Raw genomic sequence first — 24509 nt, forward strand, 5'->3', positions numbered from 1 at the left:
ATTCATCAAATCAAAATATATGCATACAGTACAGCCACCGCATTGGCTTGGCTTTGTCACATCAAAGCGGTAGAAATCTGCATCTGATTCCCCCAGCCTTCATCCTGAAGTTACACAGAGTGGGGCAACAAGGGGTTGCATTTTGGGACCCTACAGAACACACTCTGGGCAGTGCACCTAAGGGTGCTGCTACTGAGCTCCCACTGGGCCTGGCGTTGCAGGGGCTAACGTGGAGTCCCTCAACAGGGAGCTCTCTGAGGCAAGCGTATGTCTTTTATGGGTGGTAGGTGATTAGCTGTTAGGTAGCTTGGTGAATGGGCAGTTACACAGTGCCCCCCCACCTTTGGCTGGGTGACACGAGTGTCAGCCTGCTGCAGCCCTTTGTCAAAGGGGATTATCAGGGCTGATTCTAGAAAGGAGAGAGGCTACAACATAACATCACAAAATTCCCATGGTACCAATGTACCTCTCTGCCCCAAAATCCTGTAGCTGCACTAAGGGCTGGAGAAGGGCAATGGGGTGAAGTAGTGAAACCCTTTCCAGGCCAGCTTCTGAATGTGGCTAGGAGCAGAGAGAAGATGAGAAATCCGGGTCCAGGACCCCTCACTGGGCCCTGGGCTAAAGGCACAGGAAGAGGATGGGGAAAGAGTAAGAAGGAAATAGAACAGGGACTACATAAGAGGCTTTTCACCCACCCAGCATCTCCTTCCTCATTCATTGCATAGACATTTCCCCATGGCTGGTCACTCATATCCCCAATGTTGGTTGGGCATGTAACCCTCCTGTGAGATAAGGAAGTCTTATTAGCCACATCTGAGGCCCAGAGAGGTGCAGTGACTAGGCCAAGGCCACCGAGTAGCAAAGCTGTAAACAGAACCCAGGAGTCCTGACTGTTAGTCCTGTTCTATAGCCACTGGGAAACATTCCCCCCAGCCTCCCTCCAGATCCACTGATGCCTGGATGAAAACAGCCCTCTCTTTGATGGAGTCGTCATGAGAAAAAAGAATCTCAAATCTCTGGCACTGCTTTATTAGGCATCAAACACATCAGCTCAGCGAACAGCAGGTGAGGGATGAAATCATTAGAATCATGTCAGTTACATGTCACTAGGATCTCACTCACTGTAGTTCTGTTCCCAGCAAGCATCAGGGCTGCAGCATCTGCACTTTGGAAAAGAAAATTGCCTCTAAGCTCAGCGTTTGAGAGAGGAATCTTGAAGTTATTCCTTTATATTTATTGTACTATTACAACAAACGTCGATATACAAGAAAGAAAGAGTATTGTATTAGACACAGGAATACTTTGACAAGGTTACATTGCAACCCCAAACACTGGTGCATATACCGGTACTTCACTGTCCCAAGCTTCTGTTTGACTTAAGCAGCCCCTTCCATGGCCATACAACTCATTCTTCTGTTCAGAAAGCAAGAAAGAAAGAAAAAAAGAAAGAAAGAAAGAAAGAAAGAAAGAAAGAAAGAAAGAACTATGCACAATAAGTCAGCCTTTCACGCCAGCTGAATGGAGGAGCAGTTCCTATTTAACTCAATCAGGAGAGGTGGGGGTTGTGCACCCATATATGCAGGGCTGAATATGGTGCAGTATTTGTTCACATATACCCACATTACCATTAGACACAAATCCACTTTTCCCCAGGCTATTGCCCTGAAGTGATGCTGCTCATGCTTATGGTGTCATATCCAACAAGGCAAGCAGGCTGTACAAACATAGGAACTGCCAGACCGGACCAGACCTGAGATCCAGCTAGTCCACAATCTTGTCTGCCACAGTGGACAATACTAGATGCTTCTGAGGAAAGTGTAAGCCCCCACAATGGACAATTATGTAGTACAGTGCCCCTGGGAAAATGTCTTCCTGACCCTCTGCAGTTAGTGCTTGGCTTACACATGACGGTATGTATGCCTTTGATATTTTGGTCCTGTCTAGTGTTCTGGGTATCCTTATTCTGAAATCTGCTATGTTCTGTACCTCAAAGATGCCTTGTGATAGTGCGTTCCCCAGGCTGATCGTGCTTTGGGTAAAAAAGCACTTCTGCTTCTTAAAGTTCAGTTCTTGGATGGGTGACATCTGGGGACCATGCAGATGTGGAGATACCCTGTGCTCTTCCTTCTGAGTGAGTACTGAGCTTCATCACGTTCTAAAGGACATGATACTTCTGGAGCAGATGAGGCAGAAACCCAAGGACCCCAGATTTGCACACATTAAAGACCTGGTGGCACTTTTTGCAAGAACTAGGGCACATTCTACCTCTGTAATTTAAAATCCCAAACTCCCAATGCAATTGTGGTGGAATACAGCATCATTCACTTCATGTAACAGAACTCTGGTGCAATGTGGTTGGCTGCTGTTAAACACGTAAATAGTCACAGCCTTCCACCTGGGAGGAGCCAGCATTTCAGGAGGTGGCTGTGCTGATTCTTGTGTGTATCAGTTTGGGATGCAAAGGGTGAGAGGAATGCAAGACCATCAGAGAGCAGAGAAACCAGGTTCCGGGCCTCAGAGCATCACGCTCACGGCTACGCAGTTATTAGTGGGGATGATTTTCTGCTTGAAGGTGAACATCTTCTTCAGTTCACTGCGGAAGCGGTCATGCAGCCAGGCGTAGAGAAAGGGGTTGCAGCAGGAGGAGCTCATGGCGAACCAGTGGCAGAGCAGCTGGATGAGCAGGAAGTAGTGCTTGTTGATGAGATTGATGTCTATGTCACGAATGATGTTGAAGACGTGGATGGGGAGCCAGCAGATCCCAAAGGCAGCCACCACCAGCACAATGAGCCGGAAGATCTTCCTCTTCCTCACCCGGTCGTACTCTGCCTGGCTTTGCGTTGGGTGACCGGGCACTACACGGTTCTTCAGCTTGACTGTAATGCAGATGTACGAGAGGGAGACAGCTGAGAGGGGCAGGATGTAGGTAATGATCAGGGTGCTGTAGGCATAGGCCAGGCGCTCCTTCTCCTCCTCCATCCAGAACTCCTCGCAGATGGCAAAGCCCTCCTTCTGGAACTCCACGTGATACGTGTGGGCGATGGCAGGGGCCACCAGCGCACAGGACAGCAACCAGATTCCACCCACCACATACACACAGGTGGTGACCGAGATGCGTTTCTTCAGCGGGTGCACCGTGGCATAGTACCTGGAAAGAGAGGGAGAGGGAATGAGTGTGGGTGCTTTCTCTTAAATGGCATTATCCCTGTAGCTCATGTATCTCACCAGTCAGGGCGTGCTCTTGGTGTGTGTGCGTGTATCAAGACCCAAATAAGGCCTCAGCGATGTATAGGAAGCATCTCACCCTGAGGAGTCATGAGGGGTCCTCCTGACTGAGCTGGGGGAGGAGTCAAGCTGAGCTCAAATTGCTTTTTGTAGACCTTATTGTTTGCACCGAACCTGACAGACATTGAAACTAGCATTTGGGCCCATGGGTAGAGGATGGTGGAGCTGGAGCAGTAAACAAATGCTCCAGTGACCAACTGCATGAATAGAGTGGCACTACCAGCTACACAGACCCCTGCCATGCTCCCAGAGGGTGAGACTCCTCCACAATGATATATACTGAGTAATGTGGTTACCTAAATTAGCCACTAGAGACCGTTTTACATTAACGTGCACATGTTCTGCTGCTGTCCCTGTGTTCATGTATTTACAACAGTGAGGATGCTGTTTTAACTGCACTCTCTCTCTCTCTCGGCCCCACCTTTGAAAGCTATAATTGCTCTTTAGGGCCGGCTTTAGGCGGATTCCCCCGAATCAGGCCCTGCGCCTAAGAGGGCCCCAAGCCCAGCCAGAGTGCGGCCAGTCCCGTGGCCCGCAACCCCGCTCCCCCGACTGGAACGGGGCAAGTCCCGCTGCCCCGCAACCCCGGCCGGAGCGCGGCGAGTCCCGTGGCCCTGATCCCCCGGCCAGAGCCCGGTAACCCCCGCGGCCCCGCGCCCAGCCGGAGAGCGCCGAGTCCCGTGGCCCTGATCCCCCAGCCAGAGCCCGGTAACCCCCGCGGCCCCACGCCCAGTTGGAGCGCGCCGAGTCCTGCGGCCCTGCTCCCCGGCCGGAGGGCAGCAAATCCCACTGCCCCACAACCCCAGCCGGAGCGCGGTGAGTCCCGCGGCCCTGATCGCCCAGCTGGAGCGCACCGGGTCCTGCGGCCCCACTATCCCAGACAGAGCGCGGCAAAGTGCTCTTCATTTTCATCCAAGCCCCGGTCCAGGTGTTTCAGCGTCAGGCTGGGGTTGAAGTTTCCCTGTAGAGGGCTAAACCCCTCAAGGCCACCCAGAGGATTCTGGGGGCCTGGGGCAAAGCAATTTTGGGGGCCCCTTCCATAAAAAAAAGTTGCAATACTATAGAATACTATATTCTCGGGGGGGGGCCCTGTGGGGCCCGGGGTATGGGGAAAATTGCCCCACTTGCCCCCCCTTCTGGGCATCTCTGAAACCCCTCTCCAAGCAGACAGCTAGTGCTACACATCTCTGAAATCTGCCGGGTACTGCTCAAGTGGGCGCCACATGGTGCCGAGAGCTTGTGCTGGCTCCTCTGCACAGGATGGTGCTTCACCCACAATTAATGCACAGGGAGTCCACTCTGTGAGAGAACAAAGAACGCTACCCCCTACTGAACTGTGGAGTCACTGATGGAAAGATTTCCTCATCTGCTGGTGACTACTACAGAGGACTATCTTTCGGTGTATGGTTTCAGAGGCACAGCTCCCATCATTGTTAATGAATCCTGGGGAGCTGTACCACAAAGTTATGTCTACTGTATATTTGATCAGCTTCATCGACATTACCTGGGTTGGAGGAATGACAGAGGAAAAGGAAAGGCCAGTCAGTATAGGATACAGGTATCAAAAGGTACAGAGATGCCCATGTGGTTTCTCCTATTTACCTCATCCCAAGATACAAGAACAAAAGGGCACTTGCTGAAATTAGAAGGTTAAAAATTAAATTGCGTTTTAAAAAGCATCAAGTTTCTACACTGATGAAAGGAGAGAGTAGTTAATGCATTCTGTAGTTAACCTTTGGAACTCACCATCACAGTATATAACTGAGGCAAAGAGTGAGTGTGGTAAGAACAGCATCTGCCAGTCGCACTAGCTAAGGTAAAATTACAAGGACTATCTACCAGGTTTCAGGGTCTAAAGTTATCACTTGATGGTGTAATAAAGCCATTTCCTGCCATAATGTATATATATATATATATAGTACTGCTCAGTTGGGGAGAAATACATCTCCTGATGCATCCAGCACTCACAGCCATCAGAGACAAGCTATAAGACTCAGTGGGCTCTTGCTCTGTTCTAGTTTTACCAGCTTCAGCATGTGCCACTAGTTACAATCCCTAAAGCTTCTGGCAGTCCTTAATCGATAGAACTCCACATAACCAAGGGGAATCAGCAGCAGTCAGCTCAGCAGCAGCACGCGCAAATTCCAGGGCTGAGCACAAAAGCTACAAAAGAGGTTTTCCCCTCAGTTCCAAAGCTGTCATTTTCTAGTTAGTCTAACATTTAATGGCTGCTTTTTCTTATTTCATTAACATTACATTTCTATTGCATTAAATTAAGCAAAAAGGCCTGACATGAGGTGCCAAAGCTGCAGGAAATGATACCCTTCCAGTGCAGAAAAGCCTCTAGTCCCTAAGAGCTGTAATTATCCCAGCAGAGGCACAGCGACAGAATTAACCCCTGGGAACAGCTTTTATTGTGGAAGAATGAAATAATAGAGGCTTTTATTTTCCCCATCCTGAGGCCTTGTGTTAAACAGTGGGTGCCTTCAGTTGTCTCCAGAAACACCCAGCCTATCAGAAGGCTCCTGATCAACCACCCAAGCAGCCCTTTGTATGAAGTTACTCTGAATCATACTTGGGAGCTTCAGGTAGCATTTTTAAAAAGACAAAAACAAAAAAAAAATCACCTAATTAATCTCTTTTCTCCTCCTTCACTATGTGCATTGTACTCATTTCCTTGCTATTTCTTATGATGAAAGACTTGTAAGAGCTGAGCCTCCTGCCAGCCATTTTAAGTGAATAAAATGTTATGTTATGTAGCACCTTTCGCATACTGGGTGTTCTACCTTCAGCACTAACTCACACTCAGCTCTCCCCTGCAACCCTCTGACTGTCTGTCTATGTAGGTATCTGTACCTCACTCTTCACCTTTGAACCTATGTAACTGGTTGACATTCACATCCAGGAAAGCATCTATATTCAGGATAGCCCTTAAGCATGTGCTGAACTTTAAACATGTGCTTAAGTCCTTTTGAAGTCAATGAGACTTAAGTCCAGGCTCAAAGTTCAGCATATGGTGTCTTGTGTCAGGGCCAGAGAGAATTTTGGTTGAAATTGTCTAGCTGTGTCCCAGCCTATATTCCAGCTAGTAATAAATGCCCCAGTTAGATATTATTCAAATTATCTCAATTTTTATTATGACCATCTTATCCCTTTACTTGTATTTTATGACTAGATTGCACAAAACATTCAAGATTATACTGGAAAATAGGAACTGGAAAGGAGCATCTGAATTTAAACAAACCCTCAGCAGAAGAAGCTTGCATAGCAATTGAACTGATCTCTCTGATAATAAACCTACGTGTGATGGATATATAACATTTTTTATAATTTATAATTTATTTTGTCTAGACAGGAAAGCAGGCTTGCATCTGCCATATGAACCTCCCAAAACCAGGATTCGGATCAATCTGTGCTATCATATGAGTGGGACAGCAGTATACAGAGCTAAATTCAGGCTGGACCTAAGGTTATAAAAGATGTGCACTCCCGCTTAACTTTACACACGAGTAGCTCATTGAGATGAAGCACATGCCTGTCTTTGCAGAATCAGAGCCTTACCCCTGATTTCCTTCTCAGAAGTGCAAGGGAATTCTTTAATTCTAGTATCAGAGGGGTAGCCGTGTTAGTCTGGATCTGTAAAAAGCAACAAAGAGTCTTGTGGCACCTTATAGACTAACAGATGATTGAACTCCCTGATTGAACTAAACTCGTTATCTCCAGACTGATTCTGGCCTGCATATTTATATCTGCCTCTGGAAATTTCCATTACATGCGTCTGATGAAGTGGGTATTCACCCATGAAAGCTTATGCTCCAATACGTCTGTTAGTCTATAAGGTGCCACAGGACTCTTTGTTGCTTTTTAATTCTAGTGTAAATGGGACCTTTGAACTGAACAGTACCTGACCATTGCATTGGCAAAAGTGATGCTTTGACACAAAATTTGAAGGTTCTGTGACTTGTCCCATTCACAGAGTAAATATTTTAAGGCCATTTCATTCTGGATGCTGTTGGGCTGTGATATGACCAGTTTCTCACAGAACATATACATCTCTTTAGGGATGTAAGGGTGAGAAATTCCTCAACTCCTTGCCATGCAGAGAGCCAGCTCAAAGCCGGTGCACCACCTAAGTCCTACTTATTTTAAGGACACATGTGGAACTGGGGTGATGAATAGGCTTTGTGCTGCCTCTTTGCACATAGAAGAATCTCATCCTATCTGAAAGAGTCCCTTTGAAAAGGGCAGCTAAGTGTTTTAGCTAAATCCTTCTGCTCCATCATCAGTTCCTAACCAAACCTCTGAACTTAAGGGTACTGACCGGTTTTGTAATTCCTGGGAAGGTGCACGAACTCCAAAGACTGGACGGAGGAAAATTAACACAGAGGCCTGGTTTGATTGAATAATATGAGCCTGATTCACCACTCCACTCCATTAGCTTCACCCTGGCATGACTCATTTGGAGTTAGTGTAGTAACACTGGCATGAAACATGTATAAGAGAGTGGTGAATCAGGCCTTATGTTAATAAATAATATGCAGCCAAGAAGACTTACGGTGATGGGAGCTTGAGAAACATCTAAGATGACAGACAGAGACAGAGAAATATTTTCAGTAATGACATTTTCCATTCCAACCTAGTGGTGCCTTCTGTACCTTGCAATGTACCACAGAATCACTCACTAATGCTGCTTTAGGGAAGGAAAGGGAGTAGTTAAAAGTAGGGCTCCCTGAACATGTAGCCCTAAGTGTGCAGTTATAAAGAGGGTTATGAATGCTGCAGCTCCTTTCATCTAGATTCTCTTTTACCATGGACGAACAGCCCAACCCTAAATGCAAAGAGAGTTACAGAAATTCAAGATGGAAAAGCCTTATTGGGACATAACTAGTTCAGCCCCCATCAGAAAATGCAGGATCAGACCAAACAGCACAGTTACCAAGTATATTTAAGTCTCACGTAATCAGATTTCCAACACTCCCCTTGGTAGGTCATCCTACATCCTAAGAGATCTCACTATCAGAAAGTTCTTTCCGGCTAGTCCAGCTTAAATCTTCCCTTTGTTCGTCTAATCTGCTTTGCCTCGATTGCACCTGTTTTATTCTGCCAGCATCTGAGTCATGTTTGCATTAAAGATGCTCCTTGTATCTGGGGCTTAGTTTTAGAATCCGCCTATTTCTTTCCATTCCCCACTGGGACTGCAGCCTTCCCATTAAAAGTGACATCGCCATGGAAACACAGTGTTAAAAAAACCAAAGCCCAAAAAAACCAGCCTCAACCCAGATCCCATGTCTGTCTCCGTTTAGGAAGGGATCGTGCCTGCCATTTGGGGGTCAGAACAATTTGTCTGGCACAGATTTATATGGCAAGGTATTAATAACCTGGAACTAGCAGAAATTATACCTACTGCTCTACAGAACCAGCAGTCAAGGACATCATTATTTAGTGGCACTGAAATCAGAACAAGAGCAATAGGAAGTTCACTCCCAAACTAAACACACATACATTTCCAGTCCCATGCTGGCTGCTTAGCCCTCCTGGTCAGGTGAAGGGATATGAAATTAGCTTATTTTGCAACACAGCTGGCTACAAGTTGCAAGCATGGGGAACACTTTATCATTTCTGCCTATAGGGAAAGAAGCATGGAGCACAAATATGCCTCACACAAAGAGAAGGAGATTGAGTAGCATATTCCTGTTGTGTTTGCTTCACAATTTGGAACATTCTGGCATGATGACACTGGTTTAATCTTCACCGTGCCATGGCATCTCTCCAGCCCTGATGAGTGCCAAAGCCACAGGACTTCAGTACAAACTGCAGAAGGAGGAAAGGAAATGGAATTGCTATTTGCAGTGATCTAGGCTCTGTCATTGGATCAATCTGTCACACCCGGTGTTTGCAGCAGCTCCAAGAAAGTAAGAAGCTTGGTATTGGATTTACAAAGTCTTGTCTGGGCACAGTAGAGATGTTTGATCATGTCACTATCATGTCATAAGCTGCACTGCTATTAAAGTCACATCGAAGTTCCACTTTTACAGCAAGCAACTGCACTGAGGGAAAAGACACCTTGTAATGCAGAGTTTGATGTATGTGTTGTGGGCTCTGCAGTGACTTCTTGTCAATGCCCTCAATAACTAGCTCTTCTCCCAACCAGGTCAGAAGCTTGCAACAGCCCAAACCAAAGACACCAGAAAACAACAAAAGACTATGGTTCAAATCCCAGTCCTGGCACAATGGAAAATGGGCTGTTTCTTTCTGATCCTAGCTGTACCCATATAGCTATCGTGCACAGCTGGTATTTTCTGCTCAACGGAAACCCGGTGCTGGAAAAGCAGCGGGTGCTGCAGCTCAGCAATGAGGTGCAATGACAGAGCTGGGTGTGTGGGGAGTGGGTCTGGATTGAGCCTCTCTCCTGAATGAGTCTCTCTTTGCCAGGAGGTGGACTGGAGAGGTGTGCAAAGAGCGGCTTAGCAAACAGTGAATGAACACATCATGGGGAAGCATGGAGATACTGCCTGGCTTTCCCCTGAGACTAGTCTTGTTGCATCCCTCTGAGGAGGATTAATTTCCATTTGCCCTGATGCCCGCTTTATAATCTCCTTGTTGATATGATCAGTTATTACTGCTGTTTGCGTAGTGCATACAATGTGCTCAGCGCCGTACAAGACACAAGGAGGACATATGTATAGTCTCCTCCTGTGCGTACACAAAGTTGAATAGACATGCCAGAGATTATTCAATGGTTGTAAAAATCTCAGGCCAGATCCTCAACTGGTGTAAATTGACCTAACTCAACTGATTTTACTGGAGTGACATGGATTATACCAGCTGAGGCTCTGGCCCTAACTGTTTCACTTTAAGAGTAAATCTACACCGCAGAAAAGGCGAGTTCTTAACTTGGGTTAGCTAATGTGAGCTGAAGTAGCAGTGAAGACACGGCAACTCGGCTTTTACCTTGGGTTGGCAGCTCGAGTGAAAGCCATAGAGTTGAACGTGTGCTGATAACTCGAGTTGCCGTGTCTTCACTGCTATTTTAACCTGAGTTAGCTAAGGCAAGTTACGCCCAGAGCCTTTATTTGCAATGTAGACATGCCCTACGTTCTCGCTCCAGTTGGTCTTTTTAGTGCAGCAGTATAGACTTGTTCTTTTCCAGCGCAGACATCAGGCACTATTCCACTGTCAGTCAGTCTGTAACACTGATCGATTGGTTTTCCTGTGACGCCCATCACCACAGAATCTGAGCACCTCACGTACCTTAATGAACAGAGTCTTACGACACCCCTTTGGGGGAGCAAAGTGTTGTTACTTCCTTTTACAGAGGGGAAACCGAGGCACGGGCAGAGTAAATGACTTGCCTCGGGTGACACACAGAATTGCAGCAAAGCCAGAACTGCAGCTAGAGCTCCTAAGTCTCAGTCCTATGGCTTAAACCCAAGCCCCTCCTACTACAGTTAACTACTGAAAGGAGCAATCCTGCACTGTGCAGTGGAAGCTGGATCTACTAGGCTATTGGTAACTCTAGGGTTCTGTACTAGAATTCAGAGCAATAGAAGCTGTCATCTGCAGGAGATGATGCTCTGAGTTGTTCAAATGTTCATTATTTGGTGGCATGGATGTGCACTGGTGCTAGATTTGATGCTGAATGACCGCTAGCACTGTGTTTGGTGTAGCAGATTCTCATGAATCTTAGTATGGTCCCTAGCCTGCAGGCTGGAAAGTCTGCCTGGGAACTGTCAGGAGTGAGAGCTGATTTGCTTTGGTGAGCAGAAAACATCTGAAGAGCTGGATGGCTGACGTTTATTAATCTTGCCCTGAAGGGGACTCCAGACAGCATGGATTGTAAGTGAGGTAATTGACAGGCACCAAAAGAAAAGCACTTGAAAATGAAAAGAAGCCTCAAGAAATTGAGCTGGGTTAGAAGAAAGTGACCAATGGGAATCTAATTCCAGGTGCTTGCCTCATCTGGGCTCGACTGTGCTACTCAATGCCTCTCAAGATCAAGCCATTAGAGAGCAAGAAACAACTGACCCATCCTAGGGCCGAAGCCTGAGGTTATTACTCAGTCCTTATTCAGGCAAGCCTCCCATTAACTTCTGTGGGAGTAAAAACTGAGGAAGGGCCTGTGAATTTGGCTTATACACATTAAGGGCCAGATAATCAAAAGTGCTCAGCCCCCAGCAGCTCCCATAGCTTTCAATGGAAAACCCATCCACTTCCTGTAGGTGCCTAAATAGGTGGTGACCTCTGCTGAAAATCTGGCCCTAATGGCCTGATCCTATGCAGTGCTGAGCACCCTTTAATCCCATCTTGTGGGAGAAGAAACCTGCAGTACTGGTCCCTGTGGGCAAGAGTATGTCCCTCCTTTTCACACCTGGGCGGCGGAGGGGAGAAAATAAGGAGCCTGCTCCTTTTTGCAGCCCTCTTTGAGGGAACACAGCCCTGGAACACAGGGACTACTACTGAGTTGCTCCTCATTGGTTGCCCTGGTGTTACACAACTTTCAATTCCCCTTCCCAGTCTAGATCCCCAGAGCCTGGAGTCAGGCCGAGGAAGGGCCCTGAAGGAATGTATTGATCCTTTAAATGAGCTCAGCGGGGGTATGCTGAGCCAATGGGGCTGCCAGTTAACAGTGTGTGAGCAGAACTGACCATAAGAACTGTAGGAAACAGCTGCAGCAAAGGAAATGAAAGGAAATAATAAGAGGGAGGGAAATTAATATTCATTCCAGCTGAGACACAGGAACTCCCGGCTGTGTCTGTAATAATGTCTCTAGCATCTCTCATTCAGGGATGCCCAAATGCTTTACAAAACACTAAGTCTCTCACCCTGGATAGTGTATTCCCATTATACAAAACAATTTAAAATCAGATTTCCAAAAGAGCCAAGCTCCCACTTAGACACCTGTAAGTGGCCAGGCTTACAAAAGAGCCGAGAACTACAGCTGGTTGGAAGAACTTCAGTGGAACTGCCTTGCAAAATGCAGTTGTCTCAAAATCAAAACCATGTTGTATGCACCAAAATTTGGTTTGGGAGGAACGAATCCCAGCAATGAAAACCAACCACTTTGATTTTTCATTTTTGAAACAACTTTTTGCTTTGAACTTCTTTATATTTGTATTATATTATATATTGTAACATAAAACAATAAAGTCAAAATTGACACCAAACATTTTGATTGCTCTGAAACTTTTTTTTTCTGGAATTTTCCTTCCTAAAGCATTTTGAAATTTGCATGTTTTCTTCTGATTTGAAACTTGGCATACCTCTACTCAACATGCCGAGGGCTGAGCTCTTTTAGTACCTGGACATAAGTGTTGCAGTGGGAGCTCAGGGTTTTTTAAAAAAATCTGTCTCTAGCTGTGGATGCTAAATGCTTACAAATCTGATCCTGAGCTCTACGGAAAGTCTGATCCTCTGACTTGCCCACAAGTCTCTCACAAGTCAGTGACAGATCCTAGGTGTGTCAATGGGCACATTAGATAAACACCATTCAAATACATTAATAAAACAAAATCAATCAGTCCCGTCACCAGCCTGTGCCTCAGTTTCCCTGATCTGTAAAATGGGGATAATAAATCATGACTATCCTCATTAGGTGCTGTGAGGGTTATCATATTAACATTTGTATATTTGAAGATGCAAAGTATGATGTAAGGGAAAGTAATAAGATTTATAATTACTGAAATTATTAAAATTTCAGTTCCCCCTCATCTCCAAAGTGATACTTTTTCTGTGCAAAAACCTGGACATTTTTTACACTTAGAATTTCATTTTGCTAAAAATCATTTTTCACAGTGAATCACGCAAAACTGTAAGGCGTCACATGCCCCAATGCAATAAAAAGCCACCACTCGGCAAATACTTGTTTAATGAAAAGCTAAATTCTGAGGCTGCAAGATGGGCTGCAGTGAAATTTCAAAGATTTCTTAGTGATATTTCATGAAAAGATTTTGGTATTTTGAGGCCAAAAAATTACTAAATGACTCCCTCACCCATGGAAAAAAAAATAAAAGGAAAATCATTATTTCCAAAGGCTTGGAACTACAAAAACAAGGAGGAGTCCTTGTGGCACCTTAGAGACTAACAAATTTATTTGGGCATAAAATAAATTAGTTAGTCGCTAAGATGCCACAAGGAATCCTTGTTGTTTTTGCCGATACAGACTAACATGGCTACCCCTCTGAAATCTAGGAACTTCAGTTACCTGTCTACAGCAATAGCTGTGAGGGTGAAGACAGACACATAGACTGTCATAGGCTGCATCAGGAACACGAAGTAACACAAGAACTTCCCGAAGATCCAGCCCTGTGGGTTGAAGGCGTAGGCCAGGGTAAAGGGAACACATGTTGCACACATCAGCATATCTGAGAAAGCCAAGTTCCCGATGAAGAAGTTGGTGACATTGTGCATCTTTTTGGTCCTACAGATGACGTAGAGGAGAAGATAGTTGCCGAAGATGCCAATCAGCACCACCAGGGTGTAGCAGGGGATGATGAGGGGCTTGAAGGACTGGATCAACTGCACTCCCGTAAACTGAGAGCTGGAATTGGAGCTGTTCTTGGGGATGATCTCGTTGATGCTGTCATTGGTCGGGAGCTTGTCCCAATTCCCAATTGGTTCCATGAGTCAAAGTCAACTGAGAAGCAAGCTTAGACAAGAGCAGAAGGGGTCAGCATTAGTGACCTTAATTACAGGGTCATAACCATGACTCCATTAATTTGTAGTTCATGGACACAGTTAGCAACCCGTGTATGTGCCACGTAATTGCCACTGAATCCTTCTGTGGGCATCTCTTTTAGTTGGAGCAGGAAACAATCCCTGAGAGGTAAAATGTGACTTGTTAACCTAATTCAGTGTCTCAGCTATGCAGAGAGTTTCCAGCTATGTTTGAGTATCCCTGTGTGAACAGTTATTTAGGTGCTACCCGCTGATATTCCTCTCTGTTCTGTAATTCACGGGTCACAGCCTGAGAGTTGAATTGAAATGTCCTCATGGTACATCAAATTTCACTTCATGTTTGTGCTCTAGCTGCAATTAGCCTTCATACTGAGGTCAATTCAGTTCCCCTCAGTCCTGTCCCTTTATCCTCCTCATAATCCGACTTCTTTGTCTCAAACTTCCTCAGAATATTTTTCCCCATTTAATTTTCCTGGATTGACTAGAAGGTCTGGGAAGAGTTTTGTTCTACAGATTCCTGGGAAAGGAGATGGGAAAATGGAGGTTTAGAAGAGGAGAGATTCAGATAACTAGCCCTCCGCTGATAAAGGGGACAATTCCAAGAAGAGAGGGCCAGACCCCAAATTTAGGATTTGAAAGAAAGACAGAAATTGGTGGACATAGAATTAGATTCAGTCTTGGAATACAACTCCCTCCAAGTCACCCCCACCATTCATGACCCTTCTTATCCTCGTCTGTCAGGGAGTTTTGGCTGGCCAGTCACAGCCACAAGGACAGAGCACTCGTGCTGGTGAAATTGATGCCATAAGAACTTCTGCTGTACATCACTCAGGAGAGTATACAACTCATTTCCCCATATGTAGGAGATAATGAATGGATTCCTGCTGTTATTCAGAATGAGTACACACAAGTGCATTGCACATCCAGCAGGTTTTATGATGTTCTTAAAATATATGTTTTCCCACAAAGCATTGTGAGTTGCCGCTCAAATTATTTTTCAGTCTGACCTGAAAAACATTATTCTAGTGCCTAATCTCCCATTTGTCTATGGAAGCGGGTTAGTGAGCTTTTTAGTAAAGTAGCCCTTTTCTCCTTTCCCGAACCCCTTCATTTCTGTCTTTGTTAGCTCTGTAAACTCCTATGGCAAAGTCTTATCTAATTTAATAGAACAAAAATCACACACTTTCTATAGATTTTTAGGAAACATCTTACAGAACTGAACAAAGAATTCTATCCCTGCTATCGAATTCTATAGGGTGGCTCAAAAAACCTATAGAAAGCTTAGCAGACTCTGTTAAATCTATATATTTTGATTAGTTTCTATTGATCCCCATTGGTTTTATCCTTATTCAACTGTATAGAACTTTTCCAAACAGGGAGAATTTTGAGACACTGTTCATATGGAAGATGCTTTCAAAATAAACAATATATTATTAAAGGCAATGTCAAAGTATTATTTCTGTGGAATCAAAGCAAAGTAATACATTTTATATCACTCAAACCTTTCTATTCTGTTCCCAAATGAGCTTCCAAATGTGAACTGTACAAAGGAACTAGCTGTCTCAACAACAAGATGAATGTAAAATCCTCCTGTACGTTATTTTGTATAGGAGTCCTTGCTTCTTCTGAGATGATACTAAACAGCAAAATAATTCCATCTCAGCTGTCTACACTCTCAGTGCGCTAAGGGCATTTTTACAATGAGACACCAGTGGTCAGGAATTAAGTAACTTCTATAATGCAGTAGCATCTAACTACAGAACCGTTCCAACCATGTAGGCACATTTCTTGCTCACTAGTTGGGTTATGCATATAGTACATTTAAAAGAAAAAGAAAAATCTGCTTCTCAATTTGGGCTGAATATTCCATCTGTAAGTGCAAACAACGGTACCATTGCATTCTCTACTGACCTGGTGCAGAGGAAAGTCAGGGTGGAAAGGCACTCAGGAGCTGTGTTAATTCCAGGAGGGGTTTGTGTGTCAGAGAGAGGAAGAGAATTCAGACTGCTCTCTGATCCTTTGAGGCTCTGTATTCCAACTATGCTCATAGCTGTGTGCTGAACTTACGGAGATCCACGCTTCCAACCCTCTCACTCCCCCCACTGGCTGCTGCCTCCCTCCACTCCTTCCTGTAACCGCAATGAGGATAGCGAACTTGATTCTTTTCTGGCACAACTGTCAATTAGCAGTAACTTCTTTGAAGCCGGAGGAGGAGAAAATTCCAGGCTGGAGCCCTCAGCCTAGAGATGTCAAAGGCCCTTTTCGCTTACATCTCAATAGCCCCTTCTCTACAGTGCTTAATTGTGCTGAGCCCTAGCACCCCTAGGCTCGACAGTTCATAGCCCCAGCATCTCTGGGCTTGGCAGTTCGTAGCCCCAGAACCTTTGGGGCTTGGCAGTTCGTAGCCCCAGCATCTCTGGGCCTGGCAGTTCGTAGCCCCAGCATCTCTGGGCCTGGCAGTTCGTAGCCCCAGCATCTCTGGGACTTGGCAGTTCGTAGCCCCAGCATCTCTGGGCTTGGCATGTCAGTTTTGAAAGTATAAAAATTACTTGAGCCCTAGCACCTGATAGCTTGAGCCTTAGACCTGTGTCATTATTAATTAAGCACTGCTTCTCTGTGATGTCTATGAAAGAACAATGAAGTGCTGAACAAGCTCCAGGTGGAAAGTCAAAGGTTGAAGGTACAGCTAAGAGACAAGCCCTCTTTCAGACAGTATCCTAACCTTTGGTGGCATAGTTCAAAGCCCTCATCAGTCCAATACCAGCTGATAAAATAAGTACAACTGATGTTTAATCTCATTGGCATGCGCTTTTTGCAAGAGTCAGAGTGTTAAATCCGGCTATCATGTTCCACCCAAGAGGTGGCTACATTTCAGCACTGGGTGAAAGGATCCCTGTGTACGAGGATTCTTTGGGAGGAAGGGTGCTATCCAGTTGGTGATCCCTCGAGGTGGAGGATGATCTTTCGCAGCTTTTATTTTTCATGGGTCCTTTGGTGGCTGAGGAGTCCAAACCTTGAGCCACAGGCTCGTTGGCAGAAATTGCAGGTTGTGTTGGAAGACAGCGTTGGGCCGTGATTGCTGCATGACAGTTGTCGGTCCTTCCTTTTCTGGTGTTTTTCTGCAACCAGGACAAGGCGATTTTTCTCAGAAGTGGACGTTCCCTCTCTGACAAGTCTTCGTCAGTTATCCCTATCCTGGGCTGCTGTCTCCCAATGTGTGGTGTCAATGCCACATCTCTTGATGTTTATCTTGAGGGTGTCTTTAAAGCATTTCTTTTGATCTCCCTGTTTCCTTTCTCCTTTGGTGAGTTGGGCGTACAGCAGTTGTAGTGGTAAGCGTACGTCAATCATGTGCACACAGTGCTCGCTCCACCTCAGCTGCTGCTGGATAATCAGGCCCTTAAAACTGAAGAGGTTGGCTTGTGTGAGGACACTGCCGCTTTATAATAACTATTTTCTTACAATGCATCTCCTTTTCCATTGCTTGTTTAATTCAGGGGGTATTCATTAACAGCTGTTTGAATTCCTGATCAATAAAGCCAAAGAGACTACAGAACCTTCTACTAAATTCATTCCCAGTTCATCTGAGCCATCATGTAATTTGATGTAAACTTCAATAATGAGCCACTTGTATTAAAAAAAGAACACAACATCTGTCCTTTATTGTGATCAGTTTTAATTGCTTTAGGCAGGCATTATTGGAGGATTTGATTGTCACAATTCTGGGCACGTGCATCTGTATTCCTCCTCCACCCTCAGGCTTCCAGCTCCCCAGCCATCTCCTCTCTTGGGCGGAGACATGCATCCCTCTCTCTTCTGACCAGGCTATTTCCAGGCTGCACAGTTCCCTGCCTCCACTGTGAATTTACCAGCAAAATCAGACTGCCTTAGCAGGCCTGCTTTACTTTACCGTCTCTGAAGAGAACACAGGCTAATTGCCACAGTGAAGTTACCACACAGATCTTTCTAAGCAAGCACATTTATTCTCAAGGGTAAAGCAGTACAGAGAAAACATATTCAAGCAATAAAAGAAGCTACACCCATGCTAATACCTGAGACCACCCCAACTCCAACAAGGGTTCTGGCTGGTGAACAGTCCTTCATATCCCACCATGGGGTTTGTGTGTGGTCACAAGTTCAGAACAAGCACCCCTTGAATCTGAGAGTTACTTTTTTATGTCATTTGGGCCTTTTTATCCTGGAAATTGGTAAGTCGTAGGCAAAGGTCCCCTCCCCAGGGCGATCTTCCAAAGATTAGGTCTAGAGGCAGGCATTTGTATTCCCCTCCTCCCAAGTATTTCCTAGGAAATCTACTCAACTAACAGATAATTCTCGTCTTGGCCCATTGTTCAAAAGAGTCCTACCCCAGTGGGACACACAGGCTTTCATCTCTATTTCTCCTTATTAATTCTGGAAGTGGGCTCTGCCTGACGCTCACTCGGAGACCCACAGCTGCGCAGAATCCACAGACTCACTGGGGAAGCTGAAGCTAGCTTGAGAGAAATATCTAAAGCGTCTTTTTTGTTAAATAGAGTATCATCAGCATTAAACTTGTGTTTGAACTTCCTGCTCGTGTGAAAATGTGCTTTAATTTATTCACCATCAAATGTCTTTAAACCACTGGGTTATTCATTAAAAAAGAGATACCATTTACTGCCTGCTGTCTTATACATATAACTTTGTGAAGTGCTCTGGGGTTACTGTTTGCATGAAAGATACACTACGGAATAAAGTGGTTATATTAATTTCACCTCTCACCAAACCCAAACATCTCTAGTGTTACTGATAGTTTACAGCGCATGCTTAGATAGCACTACTCTTCCTAAAGCACTTTATAAGCCCAGACTGAAAACAGATACTGTACATATATATGGAAATCTGCCTATCATCTTAGTATCAGAGCCCTCACAGTCACACCCCTGTGAGGAAAAGCAGTGCGATTATCCCCATTGTACGATGGAAACTGAGGCACAGAGTAGATTAATTGACTTGCCCTAGGTCAGACAGGCAGCCTGTGAAAACCTGGGTTTTCTAAGCCTGAGAGCAATGCCCTTTCCACTCTGCCTCTCCCACTCCTGAAATGCAGCCACCTCTGAGGTGGAGTGCATCAGCTGTTTAAGGGCATGATCTGTAGCCTACTGAAGTCAATCGAAAGGCTTCCACTGCCTTCAACGGGCTTCAGATCATGTCCTAGGAGTTCACAGCAACATTGCTCAACAAGTGGAAAGGAATCCTATATCAGATTGAAACCGCAGGGGGATTTATGTGGGTTAATTGTAACGACCTGAATTGCAAGAGGGCAGAGACGCTCTGGCTAATGCCACTGGTCTAACTCCTTCCCGGGAGCTGGCCACATCACAAAACCTTCCATCCCACTTGGCTCTAATTGGCAGCCATTGTTATGGACAGTCTCAGCAGTGAGGCCAAGCATGGAATGAGCCCTAGCCCCCGACCTACCCAAGAGAGTCCCTGAAGGCCCGGTCTGTTCTGCAGTGAAGCCATTGATTTCAGGGGACTTCATTGCTGTGTAAGGGCTGAGATTCAAAGCCCTGTAGCTACAGAGAAGGAACCGTTCAGCTTCCAGGGTTGCCATGGAGTCTGAACTGCCCTTTTAGCCCTACAGGTCCATCCAGGCTGAGATGCTTGGTCAGGGGAGGGATGGGGGGATGCTTGAGCTGACACAGCCTAGGCTGCACCTGCTGTGCAGGGGAGAAATTCACCCCTATGCAGAGGGGCAGCACAAGGAGTATGTTTCCTCCCCAAAATAGGGCTGCAGTGGTGCACAGGGGTGAATTTCACCTCGGGTGATTAGAGGACGGAGCATCAGTCACCTGGGCTCAGCCTGGCGCCTTTCATTAGTGCACCACTCACTGGCAAACATTAGAAGAAAACAGCCTGTTGCTCTTGGGGTGAAACGTATCATTTTCCAGGCCCCAGATGCCCAGCCCTGGGGGCTGGCGGGTGGGGGGCAAAGGACACCGGTTTGGCCTTCACTGAGCTCTTCTGTCCCTCCCCAAATCATTTGGATTTATGAATTGAAGCTACTATGGCTGTGATGCTGAGGACATTCATTTTCTTTGCACTGCAGGCCATTAATGCACTAGCCTGGAAGCTCCTAAGTACCGGGAAATGATCCAGCTGAAAGCTCCCAGCCATTACGTCAATGAGAAAACAAGGCTTAGGGGAGAAACAGAAGAAATCTCTCTACTCTGAATGGTGCATACAGGGTGTCACACAAAGTTAGAGCCTGATTCTCCACTACCCTGCACCTCCTGTAATCGTTTACGCTAGTGCAAATCGATGCTACTGAGTCAGACTGACCTGGGGCAGGGCGACCCACCTCTGCACGGCTCATTCAGTCTTTGGCTTCAGCTAAGACTACCAGTCAGTGCCACCTGCCAACACGTCTCTGCTAAGAACCAAACTGAGATCAGTTCTGCCTTCCCCAATGTGACATAGGCCACCAAGCAGCCAGCAGATGCTAAAACCCAGGAGCTACACACCTGGGCTAGATTTGAACTGGTGACCTAGGGCCACAAGGCCCTTTTGGATCCCCTGAGCCATCCAGCTCACCTGCTAGCTCACTTTGTTTGTTGCAGTTTTGTTTCCATGGTGTTGAGTGTCTTCTATTAATTACTGTCCTGTTGCCATGGTTATCTCAAAGTGCTCTGTGATGTGCCGCCATGCAGGACGTTATTTGAACTCCACAAACACTTAAACAAGGGCATGGGAAAGCAGAAAAAGAATTAGCTGAAGGCACCTGAGATCTCCCCTAGTCCAAAGCGGGAGCAAGCAGCCCAAAGGACGGAGCTCCTCTCAAAGGGCTTCCGTCCATTCATCTCTAATCCCAGAAGCAGAGCTGGGTCTGAGCTTGGGAGGGCTGTAACCGGATCCTACCAGGGTGTGTTGCCATTGTACGATCTCCTGTTAGCAGCATTAGCTTTGCAGCCAGGCACTTCTGAGTCAGTCCCAGCTCTGCTAAAGCCACTTCATCTCTCCAGTTTACACAGCTGTAAACCAGAGCCTATAATAATACGAACCTACCGCACAGGGTGTGTATCCATCGATCCCCCATACAGACATCTGTCTATCTCCCACCATAGACATGCAACCACCATCCATTCAGCAATCCTGGGTGTTACACTAGAGCCTATCAGTCTAGTATCTGAGTGCCTCCCATGAGTTATGAACCAACCCACCCACCCAACAGGGGCCTCTCTTCCTTCCTTCCTCACTGGCAAGGTGCAGGCTCAGGGGCTGCTTACTGGATGCAGCAGTGTGGGAATGGGGTAGAGAGCTGTGGGTGCTATTATAGGCCGGCCTGGGCAAAGAGGTGGGGTTTGTGTTTAGCTCTGAATGCAGAGCAGGTTAGTGGGTGGTTTTACTCCATCTGGCAGTGGGTTCCACAGACCAAGCCAAGAGCTGGCAGCAGGTCTGTCACCTGCACTAGGGGTCATAGCAGTCCCAGGAGGTATGTTGAGTGTCCAGAGCAACCCTCAAGTGCTAACTAATGGAGAATAAAGGTGCTAGATCAGCCCTAAGTCTTATTCATTTACCTGCTTTTCCTGTCAGCGTGAGACTGGGGAGTAAAGTCTCACCCTTTAATTAATTTTTCTAGACAGAGCTTTGTTTTGTTTCTTTTTTTAACACAATGATGTGATCCAAGCCAGGCTGGGTGGATACAACGCTGCATGTCAGAAACCTGGACATCAGCTGGAGGATTTTAACACAGAAAACCAGCGGGGCCAGGGCTTGAGAAATCAACAATGGCACAGGGTGTGTGGCTGGGTTCCCTCTTCTGGCTCTTAACATGCCTGGAGGGGAGTGGGGGGAAGTTAAATCTAGCTGGGGTCCAGTAGCCCTAGGAGACATGGTGAATAGGGTAGGCAGTCTGAGGAGGGGGGTTTCCAGCTTAGCTGTCTGTCTCACTCTCATCATTGTGTTGCATTGGTGTCTAGGGGCCATGGTTGAGATCGGTGCCCTGTTGTGCTAGGCACTGTGCATACACACAGTAAGAGTCCGTCCCTGCCCCAAAGAGCTCCCAGGCGAGATAGACAAGCTGGACAAAAGGTGGGAAAAGGAAGGGTTGTTATCACTATTTTATAGCTGGAGAACTGAGGCCCAGCGAGTGTATTGCCCAAAGTCACTCAGGGGGGCAGAGGACGAGCCAGGCGTGGAACCCAAATCTCCTGAGTCCCAGGCCCATGCTGTAGCCACAGAACTATCCCGTTTGGAGGGGAGCTTGGACGCCCGGAGGGGATCTTTCATTTTGGAAACATCACTGCAGAATGTGTCAGTGTTTCCAAGATGAAAGATGGCAGAATTTCACTTCCATGAAAAATGCCTGGGTTTGGCTTTGAAAATTCAGGGTGAAATTTTTTCCAAAGCCTCAACATTTTTCACAGAAGTAAAATTCAGTTTCCTGACCAGCTCCAATCACAGCATTCCTGTTTCACTGGATCATTAGTAAGACAGGACTGTAGGGCTGGGGGATCCATATTGAATGATATTTTATTTAGAGGGTTTGTTTAACCTTCTTGCTCCTTCCACCTTTCTGCCTGAGTCACAAAAGGATGTGGTTTGTAAACACCGAGCACCTTTATGTATCTAAAATACCAGTGGGACAGAAGATGAGAGACCACAACTGCACTAATTACCCGGTTTCCGGCCAGGAGCCTGAGCTTCATTTTTGCATCGCCGCATGAAGGAGGCACTACAGCCTTTGGCTACCATAGCATGTAATTTGCTCCAGTGCATTACCACCTCTCAAGGCCAGGCTTTTTATTCCAGAAAAGTATTTTCAGTCACACAAAGGAGCAGCAGAATAAGATCAGCCCCCAAATGCCATCACGACAAGTCCCAGAACAATCAGAGTCAATCCAGCTCAAAACAACAGTCATTTCCCACCATCGGTAAGACTGGAAAAACTTACATGAGTAAAACCAAACTTGTTCACATCACGAGCCCCCAGCAGTAACTGACGGAGCGGGGCTCTTGGGAATTTTATTGCAAGATGCTGATGCTGAGATTAAAAGTTTGTCTGCATCAGGGAGTTTAACGTAGGAGTAGCTACACTGGGGGCAAACCCACAATGCAGATGCTGGCACTCCTACGTCTCAACATGTGCATCCTGCTCTCTCACCCCCACCCCACACCCCGAGGAATAAAGCACACCCTGTCTCCCCTGTTTTTCATGTCAAAGTCCTGACCTATGTTCTCTATCTTCCAATCAGAGCTAGCAGCATGCAGGTCAAGGGCTTTTAAACCTTGCAATGTTCCTCTAATGCCTCACTTACAGGGACATCTGTGCTGAGCTACCTTGTGCTGATCTGCTGGAAAACACACAGTGTTCATGCATCTTTCATCATGTACTAGTGCGCACACAGGGACTGCAACACAGACACCTACCTGTTCATGACTTTTAAAAGTTCTCCACTGCCTTGCACCTCTGCAGTCACTCCCACCTGTGCAGGGGGTGGAAAATACCACCACTGAGGTCAGCAAGTGAAGAAATCTAATTGGGTAACATTTCACACCCACTCTGCACAGGTGTGAATGACAACACAAGAGACCAATGGGCAATCAGGCTCTTTGGGTTCAAAACAGAATTAGATAAGTTCCTGGAGGATAGATCCATCAGTGGCTATTAGCCAAGATGGCCAGGGACACAGACAACCCCATGTGCTGGGTGTCCCTAAACTTCTGACTGCCAAAAGCTGGGACTGGGTGACAGGGGATGGATCCCTCAATAACGTGATCTGTTCTGTTCACTCCCTCTGAAGGACCTGGCCCTGGCCACTGTCGGAAGACAGGACCCTGGGCTAGCCGGACCATTGGTCTGACCCAGCCTAGCCATTCTTATTTTCATTTGATCTTAATCTGCTTTGCATTTCCTTTCTTCCTGGATTTCTTTGTCCAGCTTAATACTCTCACAGTAAGCAGTCTTCATGCCATAGCTGTATCAAGCAGAGAAAGTGGTATTCAGTGAGGTTTTTAATTAGCCCAACCTTTAATTCCCACCTCGAGAAATGTATTTACCAGCTTTACTCAGGTTTCCTGGGAGGTTGACTACTCTGCCAGAACTAGACTCTGGAAAATACTCTCCTTATTACAGAATCACAGTGTCAGAGAAATGTAGGCCTGGAAGGGACCTCGAAAAGTCATCAAATCCAGCCCCCAGAGCTGAGGCAGGACTAAGTAAACCTAGACCATTGCTGACAGGTTTTGTCCAACCTGTTCTTAAAAAACATCCAGTGATGGGGATCTACAGCTTCAAGCTTGGAAGCCTATTCCAGAGCTGAACCACGCTTATAGTTAGAAAGTTTTTCCTAATATCTAACCTCAATATCCCTTGCTACAGATTAAGCCCATTACTTTTTGTCCTACCTTCAGTGGACACTGAGAACAATTGATCGCCGTCCTCTTCATAACAGCCCTTAAATATTTGAAAGACTTATCAAGTTCCCCTCAGACTTCTTTTCTCAAGATTACACACACCCAGTTTTTTAAACCTTTTCTCGTAGATCAGGTTTTCTAATCCTTTTATCATT

The 24509-nt window shown here is 46.1% G+C and overlaps 1 protein-coding gene across 5 annotated transcripts; it reads right to left on the reverse strand.

Annotated features, from left to right (window-relative positions):
* Positions 1-1465: 1465 nt before the first annotated feature.
* On the reverse strand, positions 1466-20667 carry LOC120396662 (prolactin-releasing peptide receptor-like). 5 transcript variants are annotated; one of them, XM_039521694.1, is made up of 4 exons: positions 20463-20548; positions 20281-20368; positions 13487-14476; positions 1466-3148 (listed from the first exon to the last, which is right to left on the reverse strand). In XM_039521694.1, the coding sequence occupies exons 3-4, from the start codon at positions 13903-13905 to the stop codon at positions 2515-2517; spliced, it is 1053 nt and encodes a 350-aa protein (XP_039377628.1). In that variant the 5' UTR covers positions 13906-14476; positions 20281-20368; positions 20463-20548; the 3' UTR covers positions 1466-2514. The 5 variants fall into 5 exon arrangements, 3 of the variants coding, with proteins under 3 accessions (XP_039377628.1, XP_039377629.1, XP_039377627.1); XM_039521695.1 differs by lacking the exon at positions 20281-20368 and having other exon boundaries at positions 20463-20544; XM_039521693.1 differs by having other exon boundaries at positions 20281-20510.
* Between the last annotated feature and the right edge of the window lie 3842 nt (positions 20668-24509).

The sequence above is a fragment of the Mauremys reevesii genome, linkage group 2 (assembly GCF_016161935.1).
Source record: "Mauremys reevesii isolate NIE-2019 linkage group 2, ASM1616193v1, whole genome shotgun sequence".
Taxonomy (NCBI): domain Eukaryota; kingdom Metazoa; phylum Chordata; order Testudines; family Geoemydidae; genus Mauremys; species Mauremys reevesii.

Coding starts and splice junctions, on each gene's coding strand:
- LOC120396662 (XM_039521694.1), bottom strand. CDS start 13,905: ATGGAACCAATTGGGAATTGGGACAAGCTCCCGACCAATGACAGCATC. Junction 3,149..13,486: donor ACAGCTATTGCTGTAGACAG/GTAACTGAAGTT, acceptor CTCTCTTTCCAG/GTACTATGCCACGGTGCACC.